This window comes from Lepeophtheirus salmonis, chromosome 5 (assembly GCF_016086655.4).
Source record: "Lepeophtheirus salmonis chromosome 5, UVic_Lsal_1.4, whole genome shotgun sequence".
In the NCBI taxonomy this organism is placed as follows: Eukaryota; Metazoa; Arthropoda; class Copepoda; order Siphonostomatoida; family Caligidae; genus Lepeophtheirus; species Lepeophtheirus salmonis.
In genome coordinates, this window is record NC_052135.2 from 25,630,890 (window position 1) to 25,654,733 (window position 23,844).

The 23,844-nt window shown below is 29.1% G+C and overlaps 1 protein-coding gene across 24 annotated transcripts in view; it reads right to left on the minus strand.

Annotated features, from left to right (window-relative positions):
• Positions 1 to 23,844, minus strand: part of kcc (solute carrier family 12 member kcc) — a 200,453-nt gene that overhangs the window by 14,861 nt on the left and 161,748 nt on the right. For all 24 annotated transcript variants that reach the window (XM_071888482.1, XM_040713631.2, XM_071888472.1 and 21 more), the window contains 3 exons: positions 8,126 to 8,199; positions 7,805 to 8,053; positions 6,234 to 6,419 (listed from right to left, as the gene is read on the minus strand). In XM_071888482.1, coding sequence (XP_071744583.1) covers positions 6,234 to 6,419; positions 7,805 to 8,053; positions 8,126 to 8,199 — 509 coding nt within the window. The remainder of the gene's footprint in view (positions 1 to 6,233; positions 6,420 to 7,804; positions 8,054 to 8,125; positions 8,200 to 23,844) is intronic.

The window sequence follows — 23,844 nt, forward strand, 5'->3', positions numbered from 1 at the left end:
GTAAGGTCATGATTTTGGGCTGGCCAGTCGATGACCCTAACTTTATGCCTATTAAGCCATTCTTGAACTTTTTTGGATGTGTGCTTTGGGGCGTTGTCTTGCTGGAACTACCAATGTCTTCCAAGCTTAAGCATATTTGCTGATTGATGCAAGTGCATTTCCATAATCTCGATGTAGTCTTCCTTTTTCATGGTGCCATCAATTATGTGAAGTTCTCCAGTTTAATTGGCAGCCAAACAAGCCCAACCCATGATGATTCCACGACCGTATTTCAGATTTGGAATAGTGTTTTTGGGGTTGAAGGCTTGTCCCTTCGGTCACCAAATGTGCCCATGCTGGTTGTGTTCAAACAACTCCACCTTTGTCTCATCTGACTACAGCACAGAGAGCCCGAAGTTCATCATCTTTGTGGTCATTGGCATACATCAGCCTGACCTTTATATGCCTACTCGTGAGGCGTGGAGTCTTTCTTGGCACACAACCCCGGAACCCATTCTTGTGCAAACCCTTTGCACAGTTGATTGTCCAGCCAAAGTTCACGTTGCTTTAAACACCTGCTGGATGGATTTTAGAGTTGTTGTTCGATTCTTGGCCACACAACTTCTCGGACCACGTATCTTACTTGTGTTGAGCTCAACTTGGACTTCCTACCATCATCAGGAAGATTCTTGACAAGGCCAATTCTTTTGAATTTGGTGATGATGGTAACTTGATCGAAATGTCTTTGTAGCTCTCACCTTAATTATGGTCATTGGCTACAGTGTGTCAGATGTCCTCACTGTACTCCTTGGTATTGATTATGCAGAGTTTTGAATAAGACTGAAGCAAGAAATTTGGCTTATCACACTTTTGTATCTCAGAAGATAGTTCAAGAAAATTATTGATCTCTCGAGTACTTTATAGAAGTCTCTTAATCTTTCCAGAGATCATTATGATAAAAAAACAGAAAATGGGTTTGTTATTTTTACCTTTATGGAGCTGTATGAATACTTTTTAAACACGCAATAAGGGTGTTCTAGTCGTACAAAATATTTAAGATAAGAATTTATGTTTTTAGTCAATAAATAAAAATTATTATCAATAACATTACAAAAAAGTAAATTAAAAACAATTGATAAGATTTCCGATATGGCAAATATTGAAAGGTTAGAAATACTTTTGGGCTCAATTGTAAATACAGCCGAATATTTCATAAACATATTTGAGTCAATGATGTCCTTTGTACTCAACTTTGTGGGATGATTTAAGATAGCCAAAAATTGTAAATATAAGAGTATTTATTGATTAAAGTGACTTACAAGTATATCGGCCGCGATGTGGCCTTTCAAATAAATCTGTCCATTTTTTTGTCTACTTTAAGTGCAATTTGCAGGTTATCAAAAGGGTTAATAAGAATAATTTGTAGATAGAAATTAAATGTAATTTGGCAAAGAATAAAAATATAATGATAACTTATTTTTGAGAAAATCCTTTTTGCTTGCCTTTGTGTTGACGGGCCACATATGTACGTTTTATATAAACCAAAAACAAATAAATAATTTTTTTTATTTTGTAATGCACACATAGTCTTCAAACAATTTATGTAGACAATAATATAATATGTATTTTTTCCCATTCCCTGAACAGCAACAAAAAAATCACATAACATAATTCTTTTATTGGACACCAAGCACAGTTAGCAAAATGTACTTTAAGTTTATGATAATTTTGTTCTGCTTGATGAAACAATGATGCATCCTTCGCACTTTCTTTTCTTTTTTCTTTTATTCTAATCAAAAAGTGTTGAATAATTTTTGATAGTTCTTTTATTCCATCAATTATTAAACACAAAATAATTGTACGTCAAAAATGAAAATAGATATTCGCGAGTAAGTAGTAAAATTTATATGGAGATACATATGTAGTGATTCGAAGATAGAGCATTATTTATTCACATCTAAAATGTAATATAAACTCACATAATATTTTTATATACATAAATAGAGATACCCCTACTATCTACTATACATTAAAATACTTGCCAATAAACTTATTCTTCGTTTATGTACATATAAATGAATGAAAATAATTTACTTAGCTCGAAATGAATTCCTTTAAACACAGTTAATTAGCAATGTCTTGTGGCAATAAGTGAATTTTTTTCTTTACATATCATGGTTGCTCACCCAGGATCTCGATTTCCTTAGATTTTACGACAGTGGGACACAAAATCATAGGACAAAACGTCAAATGGACAAAATATCTAAGATTTTTATCCTCAATAGATTTAGGACCAGGGGATTATTTTATCAATTCCATTGACAAGAAAAAAATCGAGAGGAAGTGAATATAGTTTGTATGGAAGATAATATTCAAAATTAAACAAGACAATGAATAAATCTAACTGTGGGTGGAGAGGTATATGGTACAAGCCGTGTTGTGTTTGTCCTTACATGGACTGAATAATGCAGTCTTTTCCAGTTCAGCCTCATCCCGGTTCTCTTCAGTCCTGCATATCAGAGCTGATACTAATGAGTTCGGTCCTCGATGACATCAATTAACTTTGTTTCTTTTTTGTACAACAGTTCCAGTACTTACAGTCCGAATGACAAATAGGACCAGTCCTAAGACTAAACTAGACTGGCCTGAATAAATCCAGCAATAATGTCCAGCCTCTCCACAGTCCAGAAAATGTCGTTTTTCCATGTTTTTCTAGTATTGCAGCCTCAATAGTCCAGACCAGCTGAATTATCCTCACAATTACGTTCCTTGATTCTGTTATAGATGTCAGCTATGCTTCTCTCAATAGCTGAGGGGACGATGTTTCGAAAAAAGCTTAACTCATTCGTCTGCAATTTAGTTTTGAGTTTTCTCCTTTGCATTTAAATGTATCTTCATGATCTAATGCTAAGCTTTTTCTTATAAGAATATTATATCTATGTATAATTTCGTCACTCTGTCCATTCGGTCCTTTGACCATTCTACGCTTTGGTTTTTGAGACTTATGTCTGCGCACCTACTAATATATTGTGTATTTCACAAATATACAACCCCATGCTCCACCAAAACAATGCAATATTTGTTGGAGTGATCAAATGAAAATTGAGAATATTTGAGTAAGAATAAGCATTCTTAACAAAAATATAAATCAAAAACTTAAAGTTTACTGTATTTATTATTTAATAACGGGACCCCAGAATTTAAACAAAACACCTGGGATATGAGAATACTTAATGTAACTACACATATTAAACCACTCCACTAGAAGCTTGCTTCTTTAGCTCTTATACAAAAGGTTAGTACATTATAATTTACCAAAAAATACAAAGTAAATCCACCAATCCACAAACTAAAATAAACTATAACTATAAATCCCCACTGGAAGTTTAAAAGATCGAGAAATAGTTCCAATCCATTATCGTCGTTAAGGAACGTGGCATAATAGTCCCAATTATAATATATTTATAATAGTGACTTCCAGGAAGGTTTATATAAAATTTATTTTTGCTTCAATCTTTGAAATTAAAATAATTAATTGCTTAATTATTTTACAGATTGTTAATCGCAGTAGGATGCAAGAGTGGGTACAAAGGTCACGAGATTAACAACGTCAGTTTTCATGCATTTCCATAACTTCCCAATATCCATTAAAAGTGAATCCGAGCAATACATCGTGATAACTAGGAGCCATCAACGAATTCAGTAGTTCATAGTCGCCATTTCCTTTAAAGTGACTTCATGAACAATAAAGAGGATACAAACAAATACAGAAATAGGATTTCTAAATGTCTGGCCAGCCATTGTTTGAAAAAAGGACGTCGTGCCATCACAATTTCACAACCTTCCAGTTATTTATCACGAAAGATTATTCTTCAAGTAAAGAAAGATACAGAAGAGTCTATGTAGCAATGGAGAGTAAATCTCAAATATTTTTATATAAAAATAAGATCAACTCCGAATTATGTCAAGGAGAGATGAGATTGTCAGGTTCAAATCACAATAAGGAGGGATATCTAGTGTATTTACTTTTTGATACCGTCCATTTATTAAAAAAAAAAATTTAATTATAACTTTATAAACAGGAAGGAATTTGAATCTTCAGAATTTGAAGGCAATGTGGTAAAACCATAGATGAAACAAATTCAAGACTTGTCCAGCCTTGAGCTTGTTATTGGTCTTAAATATGCCTAAAAGTTGAATCAAAAGGTTTTAAACGCAAAATCAATAGAGAGGTGCAACGTAATACTCGCTCTTTCATAAATCAAAAATTGAAGACTTGTTTTTTTTTTTCAAACAAATATCAAGAGTGAAAAGAAACTGCTTCATTCTATTAAATCATAGGAACATGGTTAAATATCTTCAATTTTAGAGCAACTACAGCAGGTAAAAGAAGGAGGGATAAGCTCAAGGACCCAGTGAAATCAATGAATATTGAGAACATAAAATTCATGAAAAGATTTGAGGTATGGTTGAAGAAGTGGAAAGAAAACCAAATCAAATCAAAAAGCTTATCGAATAAAACATTCTTTTGTACCATTCATACGACTGCAGCTTTGAAAGAAATAACTAGATACTTCTTGAATATAAAGAGTTGGATTACATTTTGCTTAGAAAAATAAACAGTGATATTATAGGAGGGGGTTTGGATAATACAGACAACTATCTGGAACTAATTACTTTATGGGTGTTTGACAGTCTGTAGACACAGAAAAAAACCATTAGATTAAAATCTTTGATAAATTCTCTCAATTGACTCTTATTGAAATAAAATCTAGATTTTCTCCGTTAAGTGAAATTACTGTTGAAATCAAGGAGGAGGCCGACTCCTTATTAGTACTCTTAAATGAAGAATACCCAGAATTAGTTCAAGACAACGACAATAATATCATTTTTTATGTAAGTGGATATATTTTAAGGAGCCTCTTAAAAATTTTTTTACAAGAAAAGCATAACATTGTTATGCTTTAGCATAGAGTCCCAAAATTATTTTGGAAGATGGAGGGGTAAATGATATCGGGAGAATCCCCAGGAGAAATTTTACACCAAAAAAACAGAAATGGCCTTGTTACTCCCTCAAACCTACTCTTCAACATCTGCTACCAATCAACTCTTCTCAATCAAGGACTATTTGATAATAAAATTACCAAAAATAAACTCCTTGCCTCAAATTCATTATACGAAGTTTTCAGTACAACTTTGAAAATATAATGAGAAGGAACTAAATTAGGGGAAATAATTATTATAACATAATAATGACAATTTCTTCCAGGATCTATCTTAAAAAAAATTGCTTATTCATTTTGTAATTGTTTAATCAAAAATATAGTATCGGAAGTAAATAGCGAAATAAAGGAAGCAAGGAAAAGGTAAAAATGACGATAATTATAGAAAAAGTAAGAAAATTGTATGAATATGGTCTAAATTCTTTGTTGACTCCAAGTTATAGCAAGAATATTTTCAAAATATAGAGAATATATAGATTTTTCTTTAATTTATTTTATGATTGCTTAAGAAATAGGTGGACTAGCTTGCTTTAATTTAAAAATATGCTATAAATAATAATTTATTAATATGGTTTTTAAAATACGAGTATGAAGCAAATTACAACGCTTCTTTATTTTTTCTCCCTCTCCTTTTAAAAAAAAATCTAGGTCTGAGTACGTATACTCGCTATTTAAGGGAGTTTTCCTTTTTTTTAGTACTGCTTGGTTCAATATAAATGTTACTCATTTTATTTGAACTAAAATGAATAAGTTAATTAAGCAGCATATGTACTCACACACAAAAGAGTGAAATATAAAAAGTCCCTTTCGATGAGTTAAAACATACTAATTATAAAAAAAAAAGAAAATTTTCAAAGTTTGACTTACAAAATCAATATAGCATTTTCAAGAAGTATATTGTTTGATCAAATAAATAGAAATTATTGTTTAAACCAGTGGTCGGAAAACTGGAGTAAATTAACCTAAATGGGTAATTTGGAATTTTTTTGGGGTAATGGAAGTATTTCCATGTCATACAGAAGTACTTTTTACTTACTAGTGTTAAATGAAATAAACATCATTCCACTAAAGGACCCGCGGGCGCTTTGAAAAATTATTGATGTGAAAAAAAAATCTGGTATGAGAATACGTGAAACAAATTTTATATTTATTTTGGGGTAATGCTAAAAAGGCCTGGTCTAGACGATACAATGCTTTTTTTCGACAGATTTACAAAAAATAATAAATAAGAAGACATGGACTACTACTTACGATCAAAATTTCAATAGCACCAATGATGTACATGGCGGCTGCGACGGACGTAGCCAGATAAAATAATATTCCGACAGCTCCACCAAATTCAGGTCCCAAGGCACGACTTATCATAAAGTACGACCCTCCACCAGGAACAACACCGTTTGTAGCGATAGCAGCCATAGAGATAGCAGTTAATAAAGTCTATAAAAAGATTAAAAGTGAATTATTTATAATGAAAAAATGGACATGCCTCAAACATGTAATAAAAAAAGGAATTATTTAAAATATTCAGTAGTGTCCTTATATAACATATATGGATGTATATCTATGCATTATTTATCAGGTTAAAAATAATAAAACAGGAGGGGAAAGGGTAATTACATAAATTTAACCACAATACTCGGTCGCCCCTCGAGAAGGATATATACATATAATAATATGTATATTGACTAACCTACCCCAACTACGCCCCCGCACACATTATTTGTTTCCTATTGAACGTTTTAAAGTCATTCTGCTTTCAGTAGGGTCAGCCTTAAATATTGTGGACCCTTTGAACACAAGTCCAAATCCTAATTTCGGATCCCACTCAACAAATTTTGAAAAATAAAATCTTAAATATGCCAAAATTATGAATATTGATATTGAACTAACCATTTTTGTATTATAACAGCTCAAATATTTTTAGTTCGGAAAAACTGTTTCAAAGTGATAAATTAGGATCCCAGGGATAGAGAAGTACCTTCATTTGTGCAACCATTGCAACATCTGTACATATAAAACTAATATCACAAAATTTTATAATATAACGCAGATAATTGTGAAAATAAATTATTACATAAAGCATGTTTTTTATCCTGAAAAGGATAAGTTTTTTATAGCAACTTTCTCCAAACTATAATTCTGATCATTGATCTAGGTTATAAATCTTGTTATACCTTAATCTACCATAATACATTGAAATTCAGTAACTGAACATCATCAAATGTCTAGTTATTTATTAATCAAAAAGTATTATTTAGGTAGTTCAATTTCTATAGATTTTTAACTTAACTTTGATAATTTATAATTTTAAGAAGGTAAAATTATTTTAAGTTTTAACTATTGGAGCAACGTTTGATGAATCGTATCTAAATAGAATTTGGTGAGAAATAATTGACCTGTATAATTTCTAAATATATTTTCAAATATTCAATGTCAGAAGCATGTAGGTATGTTGTGTTAAAATTTGGCGAGTCTAAGTCTCCACTAGCTCAGTGTAATTGAGCTAAAATTAAAAAGTGTAGCCGGTATATCACTGTAGCATTAAAACTTCAGACTTTTCTTTTCCTCATAAGTGGGGAAACTTACAAAATCAGCAAGGGATCAAATACTTATTTCCTCCTATATATAATATATATAGTTACTACTTTGTAAAATTACTTATTAAATGAAAAGGTTTATATAAAAACTTTTGCTATATATTTTTGTTTTTATAAAAATGGGTTTGTTCTAAGAATAATTTAAGTATCTTATTTAGCTTTTTTAATTATTATAATAGCAGAAAAATAAAAGAGAAGAAAAAACAACAACTCGGCTCTCCTTACCACACAGCATCCCATAAAAACGACAAAAAATCCCTCTACGGCTCCAGCCGTACCAACAATCCATGTCATACGAATAAATAGAATAACTCCAAAAATATTTTGAATGCATGGAAGATACACACCCATTAGGGTACCAAGATTAGCAGATTGTACTGGCTTTGCATCAGGATCTGTGGGTCTAGATTGAATTGTAGCAGAGTAGTTGGCCATTGAAGAAATGGCAGAGGCCATATGAGGACGTTCTTCATCCTAAAATGAATTATGTATAAAATATGTAAATCAATATCAAATCAAAGATATATTATAAATAAAGTTACGGACCTGATATAAGTAGAGATTTGTTGATGTAGAATCCTTGTTGTTTTTAATGAGATGGTCATCATCCTGTGAATCACCTGGAAAATGAAAATAAATAAGCGGATTTAGCAAATTGGTATTTCTAAAATTTTTTTTTTTCTAAAATGTCATAATATGCTTATCTTTTCATAAACCTTGATTAATGACTGGTCATAATTTTCTGATTAAAATAAAATCATAAGAACTAAAACATTGTTATTTATGTTTTTTAGAAGTTGAACATTTATTTATTTATTCAAAGTAACTGACTGTGAGTTTCTGTTCTTGCAGATGTTTGTCAAAAAAATGTGAACAATTTTCTGCGTATAACGCCTCAAAAAAATATTTTGTAATTTGTCAAAAAACACGTTATTTTATAACTTTATATAATAATAAGTTTCGTTTTCTATCTAGTCTTACTATAAAACTTACTTATTACTCAAGGCCTAATCCAATTCAATTTATTATTTTCTTTTAATTTTTCAAATCTTTTTAAATTTGTATACTGAAAATTATTATTCATTACATGTTAATTAGAATTTTTCACGTATGTAGATTAAACGAAAATGGCTTGCATTTTTTCTAAAGAATATCTCTGACAGTCGACTCCTTATCCCTTCGTTTTCATTATATTTCGAGAAAAAATGTTCCAGGTCTATTTTAGATTTGTGAAGTCATTCATGAGGATCTTCAAAAAAGTTACAAAGTATATACGGTATAATATATTATACAATGTTTTCATGGAATATCAATGCACTAAAAGGACATGTTAATGAGAGGCGGAACAAAGGGAGACAAATTCATACATTTTAATTTTGTAAAAGTTGTATTTCGTCTCTTTCGTGATAATCATCTATTACTCCTATATTAGCAAAAAGACTTAGCGTGGAGTAATTTTTTTCATGTTCATAACTTTCTTCTGAATAATGTAGTACTAACTTAAATTCTTAAGCCATTTTTATTTTATGAAAATATAACTGATCAGTTTATTTATAATTTAAATCGAATAAATTAGTTAATTAGGTATTTAGTTAGATTTAAATAGCGTTTGAAGTTAATGAGTAGCTAGGGGGCAAATTCACAAAGACTATTTTGAGCAATTGAAACATCAATAAAGAATAAAAAAAGAAGAATATTTTTTTTCTTTTAAATTTGTTGAGAGAAAAAGAGAACAGTATATGAACCTTAAATGTTTAAATTGTTATAAAATATAAGAGGATCACGAATGAGATCATATATATATATGTATATTTAGTTAAATTAAATTGTATTACAAATATATGGATCAATAGTTTTACTCTCTCTGTTATTATTTATTGATAATCGCTACTGTCGTAAGGTGTCCCAGAGCTGTATAAACTTGTTTTATTCATGAAAAAGTTCGCAAACAAAAAATTGCTTTCATTAAAGTGGATATTACAGTTAAAATATTAATTAACTAAGGTATGCAATTGGTGCCAAAAGTTACATATTGTTTTAACTTTGCAAAACAAGTAATGTCTCAATATCACAACTAAGAGCCTAATGGAAATGCCTGACCATGCAAGGATATAGTTGTTACGGTCCACCATCGAGCAAGTCTTGAAGAGAAGATGTATGCCTCGGAAGAGGCATATGCACGGGGGAAAATGTACACAGGAGATTATCTAAAGCAAACCCCCTGTTTTTTGTCAACAGTCCTGATCGGCTTTGGTCTGATTATTTTGCATTAGTTTCTTTATAAAAATTACAAGGGTATTAATATTTTTGAGGAGAAGTGTAAATTTACAGAGAATTAAATAGGATATGAAGTAAAACAATATACTTTTGAAGAACGCATGAACAATACCTTGTTTTCTAGATAGTGCATATTGTATTCTTTATAAATTGAATGTAAATATATCACCATTAAATTAGATGCGCCAATTTAAACCTATTTTTATTTTGTAACCTAATCATAATTTTTTTTATTCTTCGTAATTTATTTATACAAAGAAATTGAGAATTTTTTATTTCTCTCTTATATATATTAATGACTAAATAACTAAATAAGTAAGTTAACATTGTGAATCGAAGCTTTTGAGTTAGCGTTATAACTATGTCCTAGATCGATTTTTTATGTGTGCAATATTAAGTAATTTTATTATATTTCAGTCAAGACCACAGTCTTAGATTGTGTATCAAAATTCAACCATTTACCTTTATTTCATTTGCATGAGAAACTTAAAACAAATTGATTAAAAATAATTTTATACAATTTATAACTTATTTCAATGCAATTTTTTTCAAATAACTGTTATCTCTTTCCACACATGAGATGTAATCGTTTCTTGTCTTAGTCCACAGTTCGACTTCGATCCCTACTTGAAGGTAGTAATCGAATCACTACTTGATAAAATTATAATATTGTAGCTATTATTTTGTATAAATAATAAAGACAACCTCATCAAAAAATGATAGGTAATAATTTGATTTCCGAAATTCCCATTAAGTAATGAATATTTTATTGAAATTTTTATAAAAAATAAAAATTTAATCAAAGATTTGACTTCATAAAAAAATAAATATAGACTATTGATGCCACGATACAAATATTTTTGCGATGGTTCCAGTATCTAAATTTCTACCAGTATTTCAGAACATTTTCTACTAAAAATATATGTTTGGGGTGCTACATTGCGGAGCTAATTCATTACCTCTCCCATGGATGGGCTAGTTCACAAATTTGATAAGATTATAAAATAATATTTTCATTCTTACTTTGGTTTTTAAAATACAATTTTCTAACTCAGAAATTTGGGATATTACGTCGTTACCCAGACATTTTTTTAATAGCATAATGCCACTGGAAGTATCAGTTATAATATCAATGTATTATATAGTACGCTTCAGTACGCCAGTACTCTAAGGTGGCAATATTTTTTAATAACAAGTGTCTAATATTATTAGATAAACTTATAAGAAATTATATTATACATATTTATGGCTTTATACACATCAAAATCTGTTTTGATATCAAAACTGAGATTTGAGTATTAAAAAGGGAAGAAAACACCAAAATATCAGCCCATTTGGTTGTTTTATGTTAATTCTCAAAAATATGGGGTGGGTTTGGATCGATTTAATCAAAATATTAATTTTTCTTATCAGTCTCATACAAATATTTTTACTTTACCACATAGTATTGCACGTAATACGCTTTACCAAAAGAGATTGAGTAAAATACTCATAAAGTGAGGTAAATTAGAGTAATGTTGATAAAAAATTGTTGAAATATATATTTCTAATCTTCCATTCTTTTCCTTTTTAATGTTCCTTTAATTGGTTCGATGGAGTTGCACTCATTAAGTATAAGTAAATATTATAACATTACATTTACTCCATCTAACCTAGGAATATTTGGTGAAGTCTATATCCAACAAGTATATTTCTTTCACTAGAAATGACAGGGGCGCAAACTTACGCACATTGAGTTCAAGATAATAATTTCTCCTGAGCGTGTTGTCCATGAGCTACGTCCATCCAATCTTCAATTCTTAATTTAATAGAAATCCTGTATCTAGATTCTTTTTGACAATTTTAAAGAAACAGCATACAAAATCAAATCAAAACTCGTCCGTGAAACAACTTTTTTTAGTTGTTTTGATGAATATTATGCAAAATAAATAATTCATATGATACCAAAATTCCGTATTTTTTACATTACAGTACACTCGAATGTACATACAACAAGCGTATGGAAGAACTAAATCATTTAATGGATAAAAAATTCCCTCGTTTTTTTTATTTAATGGTTCATAAAGAAATTCAGCAAAATACACATAATTGAGTGTGCTCATTAATATGTACGTACATACCCGTAGAGTATTCAAATAATTCAAAAACCAACATTTTTTTTTTAAAGGAAAAGAAAAACAACAACATACAAATACTATTAATTACAATAACCAAATTAAAGGTATTTGTTGTTTGACTAGGTAGGATGTAGGTAAACAAATAAAATTATGTACAAGTTTAGTAATGTAAGAAAAAGCTATGATTAGACTTTTTAAACAGCAAAATAAACAGACAAATAGCAGAAATATAGTCAATAGGAAACACAGTTTTTTTTATTTATTTTATAAAAACCATTTTGTACTCTATGAAAACTTTATTTTCTCTTTTTCCAAGACTCTTTTCAATGTTTCTATTTCGACGGCTTTCTCTAACCGTATTATTATTATTTTTGTACCAAAAAGTTGAGAAATTGTAGTGATACACTTGTTATTCATAGTAGTAAAATAAAAATTTCATGGTTACATCATTTTTGTTTGCTTATTTGTGATTATTGGCGTAGGGTTCTTTTAATAACTTTTTTTTTTGCCTCGTTAATTCCTATGTAGTAAAAAAATATTAAAAAAAATACAAGAAAACTTGTCGATTATGAAAATGACAACGTGAGAGGCAAAAGTAATAAATAGCTTAATTACAAAAAACAACAATTATTCCATAGATATGCATGAAAGTGATTTAATACCAAACATAAAATACATAGACAACTTTCACCTTTTATTGTTTCTTACTTTCTTTAATAAAATAACGATTTATTTCCAATCCACAATATATAGAGTTGGCCAAAATTAGATTAATGTCGACTTCAAAGTGAAATAAATCCTCTATAGGGTATCGGAGAGACTACTGTATGAAGTATTTCAATTATGAAACAAGTTAAAAAAATTATAATCAAAAATATAATTTGCTATAGTTTAAAAAAATACAAATACTTATACCAAGCGACTGGTAGGCTAACAAACAGAAATCAATCATATCAATTTAAGGAAAATTTATCATCTTCAACTCAGATTGGTGATAACATATTTTTATTCATGTTATTGACCAAGGAATGGAACTTTGTAGAGAAAATTTACAGTTTGATTCTCCTCGTGCTCTACTTAAGTCCCATTTTTCTATTTGGGACTAATAATTGAGTGTTTGCGTCAATAGGTGAACATAATTTAGAAACATTTATCGCAATTATTTCAAATGTCTTGTCGTCTTTTCCTTAGTGTTTCTTTAATCAAAATCAACAATACATCATTAAAATGAGCTATTTGATCGAAAAAAGCCTCGCTTGATGTATTAGAGGATCATATTTTATGAAATATTAATTATTGTTTTTTAAATCTATTGAGGCACTATGGGATGGCGGACATATTACATTATGGTAGTTTGAAACATTGTAGTTTATATTTACTAGTTATATTATCTAATAAATATTCGTACAACGAGATATGATTACTTCTTCTTTAATTATATATTACCACCGCAATGTCTATGATCCACTATATATACATAGACTTGATTTATGTATATAAATTATGTCATTACTATAAATGAATTTACAAACAATGCCTAAACAACTTTTACAGCGTATAAATAATACTACTCTTTCTTTTAAAATCCATAACATGGCAAAACTTATCGCTAATTGAAGTGGAAGTTGTTGGAAAAAAAGAAGGAACAGTTTCAATGATACAACGGAGAAACCACAAATCCAGAACCAGAAAATTATATGGGTATGTACCATTTCAAAAAAGAACTGCGAGGCCTCAAACTGTGGCAAGGTCCATTTTTTGATTATCCCCAAGACAAAAGATTTTTTTATAGAAGAAAAAAATATCTACCTGAATCTGGACAGTCTGTGTGATAAAAAAAAACCAGTAAATTTATAATACCGAATTCAAATCTCGAAATAATTTTTTTATTAATTTGGTACTCATGTTCACAACGTATACTGACAATATATTAAATTGTTATTTTATTTTCAACGGATAACAAGGTTAGACGTCTTTTGGTGTGCTCCACAATTTTCTGCTATTAAAAAAAGTATTCAATTTAAAAAAAAACTGTCTATTCTTTTACAATAATTATTTTCTACGAAATGCTAAATTTGGAAGAATAAGCAACCTTTCAAAACTTTATGAGAAATATTCACTGAAATTTTCTGATTCCCCCCCCCCCAAATTTTTCAATATTAAAAAATTGAAGAGCACACGAGAACCTTCCTGTTTATCAAAAACAAACTAATAATACAAACGTTATGGGCAAATGTACCAACATAATAATTATAAAAAGTTGAGAATGGAATGAAAATTGAGAAAATAACCTCGTATGTAGGTATAACTATTCTATAAAATGACAATTTCATAATATCACGCTTGGATGATGGTCCATAAAAAGTTAAGAAATTATGAATATAGAATGGTTTACTCAGATACACCCGTACATATTGTTTGTAATAAAGTTGTATTAGAACAAGAGACAAAAATGTCATTTTTTTATTACTTGTGCGAGTCAAGTACAAATCTTGTCATAAAATCTATATAGACAAATATATTAATGTTTCTTTATCTCTTCAAGGATTATATTATATACTTGCGAGCACAAAGGAATAATAAAAGAAAGTCTTGGCACGAAGGAACGTAGCAATTTTTTTGTTCTTTAAAAAAATAATAATTCTATATTATCTAGATTTTAAACTATTATATTATGTATGATCTTACTTAATGTACTCGTACATAAACAATATAAAGGTCCGTGAATGAAAAGGGATAAAACTAATATACACTTATCAATTTTAATTTTTTTGTATATTCGGATAGAAAATATGACCTAAAAAAGTGAGCTATGTTGTGTACATTACTATCTATCTTTGTTATTCTGGCATAAAATGTCATGAATAAGAATTATTTAATGATAACACGTTATTAAATAATTCTGTAGTGTAACCCCGACAATGGCACATTTAAGTTACCAAAATTATTAGTCGTAACAAAAGAATGATTCATTGATAGATTATATACGAAAAGGGCCATATCGGCGAAATATAAGTTTTTTAAATGAAATAAATGTAGGCAATTATGTTTACAATCATAGAGTATCTTAACTCATCCCCCAAATTTGTGAAATAAGCCTAAAATTGAAGCAGATATGTATATGAAATTTTGGGCTTTATGAAAACATGAAGTAAAATAATAAATTTTTGATTTTTGTTCAATATTCTTTTTATTTTGACGCACTACATATGTGGATAAATATTTTCTAATCTAATGTATTTTAAAATATATCATAGAATATGTAGACTGTAAATATATTTGTCTCAATATCCACATACATACATATAATACGAAAATAATAAAAAAAATCGCTGTAACTAACATTAAATATATTAAACGAATGTATAAGGAATACATACACATATCATATCACATCATCAATAACACACACAAAAATAAGTCAATATGTGATTACGAACATTCAAGCAGAGTTCCAAGTCAGCCATTATTTATTTGTAGATGTAGTATTTTTATATAGTATACTACGCTTTCTTTCTTAACAGTAGACTGAATCAGTATTTCCTTAGTCTAATGGCATGCATCTACATATTATATATTATTGAGCAATAAATTCTGACGTTTTTGAGTGGATATTTTTTTCAACTCCACAAAAACTTTTTCTACTATGAATAATCAAATAACTGACTAAGGCAACCTCTCAAGCAATTTTTTTCAATATATTTTTGGGTCTCAATTGTGAGCCTTCTTTTTAACAATAAAGTGGGTCTAAGCAAGGATATAAACCAAGTGGCGAAACAAAGACCACGTGAACAGTATTTGGACAAGGTAATGGTTGTAGGGGCACTTTTCCCCCTCTAGGATCGTTGAATATTCCTCCCTACCTAACGACGTAGCCTTCATGAATTTACCCTTTTAACTGAATTAACATGTAAATTTTGCCAAGGGAAGAAAAAGTTATTTACGATATAAGAGAAAATGACAAAAAAATGATAAAGAAAGCTTAAAAAAGCCAAAAATAAACCCAAAATCCTATTTTAAAATGGTCTACATTACGTCAAAAATGACGCAACAGGATTCAAACCATGTTCCAGTCCGTTCTTCCCTTCCGAAAAGACCTTTGCGTAGGAGAAAAAAAAAATATCCACTAGAAAAAAAGGTTAGTCTCACATGTCTTGTAATATATTATAATTTCATTGTAGAAGCAATAAAGCTATAATAGTTTTCTTTTGCAAATTGTTTATAAGTGATTTGTCAAAGTTACAATAATATATTATATATATATAAATATATTACAATATGAAAAGAAAATAAATAAAAAGAGAGAATAAGCAACAATTTATTATAAATATTGGCAAGTGGCTATCACATTAGTAATAATTAGTTTATTTAACTTTATTTTTAACTCTTACAATTTTTTCTGTTATAAACCAAAGTATTTTTTATTTACATTTATAAAAAAAATAATAATATCGATTTAACGAAAAAATAAACAGTTTTTAAAATATATGTAGACTTTTTTCATTTGTTCAAAATTTTTGCTATAATAATAAGAATTTAAAAAAATAAATTCTCGTCAAAGACAACCGTATTTCTCATAGCAAAAAAAAAAAAAAATGATTAAAAATCAGTTGGTAGCTTGTCAAAATTGCTTCTCAACTTGTTGGACTATTCTTTATTTAGGGGATTGTTCACGGAGCACAAAAGATAAACTCTCAAAACACATTACAAATAAGGGACAATAACTATTTAATAAATTAACTGCTGACAAGAGAGAATAGTGCAAGTTTTGATATTTTTCTGTGGGCTGAGATAGTGAAAAGATATTGTCACGGTACTAATATTCTTGTAATAGTTCCAGTATCAAAATAAGTATCTTTATTTCAATACTTTTTTTATTAAAAATCGAAAACAAAAATGTTGTTAAGATGCACTTACAGTCTCACAGATTTTTTTTCGGAAGGGGGGAGGGAGTTTATTCAGAAATTTGATACCTTCATAAAAATAACTTTCACTAGTGCTATGTTCAATAAAGAGCAATTGCTTTGATCAAAAATTTGGTTGGTCACGTCATGGATTTTTTAATGACTGAATGGGGCTGCAAAAACTAGTACCATTATTAATTTCATGTATTTCAGTTTTAAATACGTCATACTCCGATATCACAATATTATCTGTAATCCAAACAACACTACCCTAGTCCTTTCTTAAATAATCTTAGAATATATTGTTTAAAAATAAAGTAATCTCTATTATCAAAATAAATATTGTTATTAAATAAGTAGATATAAACTTTTCTCTTAAACATTCGTCTTTTTTAAAGACTAAAAATGTTATTATTTGCATAATTGTAATCCTTTAAGATTTCATGAAACGTCTTATAGGACCATCTACATGTACAATGCACCTATGTGAGGCTAATCCCAAAAACTTTAATATTTATTTTTACTACATTTAATGGAAGTTAAACACGCTCAATTCGAACTTTTACTTTTTTTTAAATAACCATTTACATAAACCATATTTTCCGTAGTAAAAAAATACAATGGGTAATACCTGGGATTACGAGTAATATAATATACTAAATTTTCAAATCTGGAGACTAGAACTTGCAACTCATTAAACTGTTACTTGAAACTCGAGTGGAATAGATTCACAAATATCAATTATTAATTTTTAGAAACAATTCATCCTTTTTATGATTGAACCTTAGATGATGATTTAATCAGAGAAGAGAACTCTGTCTCAAGTAACAATTAAGTCTGATTAAATTGTAACTTCGTATTGAGAGAGAAAATAATCCCTGCTCGACTTGTAGTTAAGCTCATAGAATATAAATTTCACTTTGACTCGTACAAAATGGCTCGTGTACACTGTACAGCTCTGCTATAGCATTATCAACAAGTCTAATGATAGTACCTTAATACTTTTGGCTTCAACGTCTTCTGTTGTAAGATGTTTTGACCGTTTGTAGTGGTAAAAACGAAGAAATTATCTACTAATCCAAATTGAAAACGGATATTTTACAATTTACTCATAATTAAAAGTACACATAATATTTTACCAAATATTATGTCAGACAAAATCATGTAAATTTTAGGTAGTACTAACCTTTTTAGAATTTCCTTGCGTTTGGACCGTTAATTTTTAGGTTACAGTCGTTTTAGAGACCTACGTTTAGTAATGTTGTGTACTGACCCAACAATGTTTTGTGATAGCTAAAAATACTGTTGAAGGCAAGTTATAACTTAATAAGCATAATGGGGACTCTGCACGAGAGACACGAACTAAAACTGACTGGTATGCTGAAATTTAACGTGGTTATACAAGCACCGATGATGTTGAACGCCCAAATAAGGCAAAGTCCACAAAATAGTTTTAAAAGGGCGTAAAATGAAGTTGTGTGATATGCCAAACGCCTAAAAGATATTCGAAAGTGTACAATTTTACATACCAAATTCGGCATTTGTAAGTTAATATCGGAGTAAGTGCTCCCACCGGGCATGAAACAACAATGCATCATCAATTTGGAGCTGTTCTAGCGAAATAAAAAAATATTTCTTGGACACGGTTCCACCATTACACACTTGAATAAAGAAAATAGTCAGCTCATGGGACATGAGTCGGTGAAAGACGTTTACAAAACTAGGCTTAATTAAGCTCCTGTAATTTCTTAAATAAGAATGCAATTCAATTTTGAATCTTATGTTTGAAGGTTAGTATTAAGCAAAAATGGTTTTGGTACAATGTTTCCATGTATGTGTCATACCAGGAACTTATTGATTTAATGTGTTACATTTAAAGCAATTAAAAAGTATTTACATACATACAAATGTTTGCAAATTCTAATTCAAACTCAGCAAACATGTAAAGTACACCAAGATCTTAAAAGCCCAACAAAAGTAAAAGCAATCAAGGAAAATGTATTTTGCATAAAAACCTTTATGCTATTGAATATTCATAATACCAAAAAAAAATATTAAAAAAGATTTATTTTATTGTAAATAATTAACTATTATGTTTACTCAACAGGAGGCATAGTTGGAATAAGGGGGGGGGGGCGCACACTTTACTCAAACATTAATTAAAATGTCAAATATGCAACTAAATAGATCCTTTAGATATAATTGTTATTAGATCATGGGGTGCCAGAAATAAAATTAACTAAATGACAGGTCCTATTTTAAAAAAAATATCATATCTTTGACATAAGTAACCTTTTTTTTCTATTGGTTTTCTAAACAGATTAAAATAAAAAAAAATTATGTCTATACAACATAGTAATTTTTTATTTATTAATGTCTATAAAAGTATATATATATATATATATAATGTTCTCACTAATGGTATATTCATATCTTTATTTCTTTCAATCTTTCCTACAAACTTTTGGGGAAAAAACATTAATACATATGTCTTTTTCTACTTTTTGATTCGTGAAATTAAAGTACCATCAAAAATATTAAATTACTCATAGATTATGCTGTGTCCTAGAATAATATGTGTTAACACTTTTTACAGGTTAAACATTGTCTTACAATTGAACAAATATCTTTTTCAATGTGCTTGTTTTGAACAGTTTGATACGGACATCTTAGGCAAAACGAGAGTGCTTGCTGAGCCTGGATACTGTATTTTCAGAATTTTAATGTCTATACAATATAGTAAATTATGTTTTATCATGGCTTTAAAAGTATATATATATACATATAATGTTCTCCCTAATGAGATAAGCATATCATTATTTTTTTTCTCTATTTCAACCTTTCCTAAACCTTTTGTTAACAAAAAGGAAATTATGCCTTTTTCTACATTTTGGAATAGTGAAGCTAACTCAACAGGTAGAAATACTTACATACAACATAGGGTTTACTTGAGTTAGTGTAACATCACAAAAATTAAATTACTACCAGCTCATGGTTTGTTTTAGAATATGTATTTATACTTTTTTACAGACTGTTTAATATTGTCGTAGAATTGACGAAATTCTCATGCAATGTGTCTGCCCTTGTTCTGAACAATTTGACAGTAGGCTGTTGTGACAGAAGGTGAGGGGGGCAGAAAAAATGGGATGTCTCTCGGAATTTCTAATGATTTAAGTAGTGATTTTGAAAAAATTAAAACAAATACAAATTGAAAAGAAAAAAAAACACCTTTTTTTGAAATAATGACTTTTCATAATTATATAAAAAAATCCCTTTATAGAAATAAATAGAAAAATAACTTATTAAAAAAATGTCAATAAATGAAGTACTATACTAGCTTGGGGAAAAAGTAATTTTCATTTTTTTCAACAAACCAATTTTTAAAGACCTTCAACATCTAATAAGAATAGATTTACACCCATTAATGATAATCCAATCATCAATAATCCGAGATTATATTCAACTTCCTATACAGCATGTGCGATTGTCAAACAAGAGAAATAAAAGATAATATAAATGAGATTTTGCCTGATATAAATGAACTTGATAGCTCTACATCTCAAGCTTCTCAGCCACTTGTGAAAGTGCGTAACTCTTTATTTAATAGAAAATAGAAATTATTTAAAGAAAATGATCAAAATTTGGATCTTGATACACTACTACTACTATGAATCTGAGACATCTCGATGTGTTCATTAAAACTAAGAGTCTTGCTATGATAGCATATAATAGAATCCATGTGAATCTGGTTCAATGATAACTCATACCTGAGACAATACAACAAAAAAGGGTGTTGGTAATTTTTTTGTTGCAGAAATACACATTGGTCAAAATGTACATTTTCCCTTGTACCTATTTGATGAAGTACAAAGAGAATCAAAAGAGGAAATATCTTACCAGTGTAAATTGATGTATAAAATTTTATTCACTGCTACAGAAAAAGACGAATAGGACGTATATCAAATGATAGATCTCCATATGCCCTATTCAACAGAGCACAATAAAGGTTTTGCCACTATATTGTCAGACATATTTAATATTGAATCTCAAGCTAGTCAATTATCCTCTGGTACTTAAAACACACTTGGGCTCAGTCAACCCACGAAGAAAAGACTCTTCATGATTGAGAGATACATTAGTTTTGAGTAAAAATGACATTGAGTGAAAAAAATGATGAAAAAATGATGCGACGGAAAAATAAGCCTCAGCAATTAAAAAGAGACTATTGCTTCTAGAAAAATTTAAAGAAAAAGGCAGTCCTTTCACAAATATTGATGAAATATATGTTTACATGCAATTGCATAATAAAGATTAAAAAAAAGAAGCAAAATGGAATAAAAATAGAGGTCTCATGTGCAAGATAATCTTAGGAACTCCTACTCAAAAATGACCTCCTCTTTAGAATACAAATGACTGCTCAGTAAGTAAAAAAAAGAAACACCTACGGAAGAATATCTTATTGAACTTAAAACATTATTGGGGAAAAGAACATATCCAACAAAAAATATCACATTGAATAGTTTAGAAATTCTACAAAGAAAATATATCAGTGTAAATACTAATATTTCATATAGTATCATCTCATCTATTTTATGTATGTACCCATTTTATAAATAATATTTATATAGTACTAGAAATTATTTTTAAAAGTTACACATAGTATAAAACATGAATATATGTTTTTATATATTTGTCTATAAAAATAGCCCAGGGTAATCCCTTAGGTACATGAGGGTCCATGCAATAGTTTTAGGGGTTTCACATTAGACAGTTCAGAGAGCTATCAAAAAAGTGAGTGGAAAGGGCCTTGTGAGGGCAGAAAGGCCCCTTTTTATCCAAGCAATGAAAGAAATACATCTCTTCTATTGCAAGACTCTTTTGAATGAGTCTTGACCTAGTATTTTAAGTTCTTTTGAACTCTTTTTTTTTTTACACTTTTGGCCCCACTACTCCCCTATTGCTAACCCCCTCGACTACACCTTTTTTTGTGTATGTCTAGGGGAAGGCCTGCAGTGTCTGTCATCCAAACATCGAGGTCCTCAAAGCCACTCTCACCCAGCACTGGTACGTCATGATAGTAGACTACATCCACAGTGGGTTCCAGGGCCTCTGCCGGCGCATGGGAGCCATCATTGCCGCTAAGGGTATTTACATTTATGATTAAGAGAACTCGCACACAGATCTATTAATAGTTTTAATTTTGTTGAAATTATAGTTAACTAATCAATTATATTGAGTTGAAATTTAAAATTCAGTGTTCAGATTTTAATGGACCACTCGGTACTCTAAAATGCAAAGTCAAGGGGATTAACATCAAGTTAGGAGGGAGGAAAAAAGACCTCAATATTGTTTTTTGCATCATTCTTGCACTTCATTTGGAATGTGAAGTTGGGACACACACTGCAAAATGATTTTGCCATATCCTTAACTTGTTTAACGAAATATCTTCACGTAATACTTTCAATTTTATAACAAGTTAAGGGGACTTTAATTCTGAACAACCCTGTATTATGTAAGCTTTGGAAGCCAATCAGTCACAATATTTTGAACAATTAAAAGACAACTTTACATCTTACAACCATTACATAAATGGTAGCAGTGGCTTTCTTTTTTAACCAACTCACATAACTCATTAACTCGTACCTAATACAAGTCAACAAAATAATCTTTTAAATACCATATTTAATTCTCGTATTACTCCAAGGAATCTTTAGTACGACTTTTGTATCAAATCTGGTTGAACTAGAGCTTCTAAAAACCAATAATCTTTTTTTAATGAAACCCTAAACATTTAACTTTCAAATTAATTCATTTGGAGAAATATTTAAATTTCAAATTAATTCATTTGAGCAAAAACAAAGAAAAACTGTTTCAAACAAAATTTCTAAAATATGATGGTCTTCAAACTTTTAAATTACATTTAATCAGGATTGAATTTAAAACATAAGTCCATATTTTAAAGAAATTTACAAAAAAAAAACTATTTTTCATGTCAAATATTAATTTGTTACATATTTAAAAGGTGGCACAATTCTATCAAAAGAGAAACAATTCAATTTAAAATTCTCAAAAACCAGATTTGATTAAAAAAACTGACTACGGAACTTACATCATTTTGTCCATTAGGACTAGAATAGAGATATCATTTAACCGTAAATGATTTACATGACAGGTTTGATATATGAGTTTTAAAATTTTCGATTAAACAGAACAAAATGTGCATTTTGTTATTATTATATTCATCTGTTGCAAATATATTGTCTCATTGAAGAAACACTCAAAAATTACATCTTTAGCTTGAAGTTGTATATAAAAAAAATGAATTATGTTTTTTTTAATTATTAACAGTCTATCAGTTATTGAAATATAAATAATTTCTTAATTTCTGACAAAAAAGTTCCAAAATCTTCTATTTTCAAAAAATACAAGATACTTTTTCATAGAAATTCCCAAAATTCAGCAATTACAACCACACATTAATCCAGTTGTGGTTATAGGGTTAAAAGATTTAAAAAAAGTAAAATTTTATTGACTTGTATGGTTTACCAACATAATTGACACAATTTTTGTCTTGCAATAAAAAAAGGCAGTAGTAAATATATAAATTTAAAAAAACAGTGTTATAAAGTCAAGATATGCAAACCATTTGTCATAAAATGTCCATATAAACCAACAAACATACAAAAAATCAGTAAATTAATAGTTATGGTAATATTATAATTAACTTAATAGGTAAACTCATAAAATTAGAACGATGCTCCCGAAGGCTTTTCTTTTTTTTCTCTCTCTCTCTTGAGTATTATTTTTTAAAATGCAATGGCAACAATTTATCTTATAAGTTTTTTAGTAGTATAGTTAGGTTAAACATCTATTTTTAACCAATAAAAAACATCTTACAATAAGCAAACATCTCTCTTTTTTTTTTGTTTAGTGAAAGGAAATACGGACGGATCCCTTACTTATCTAT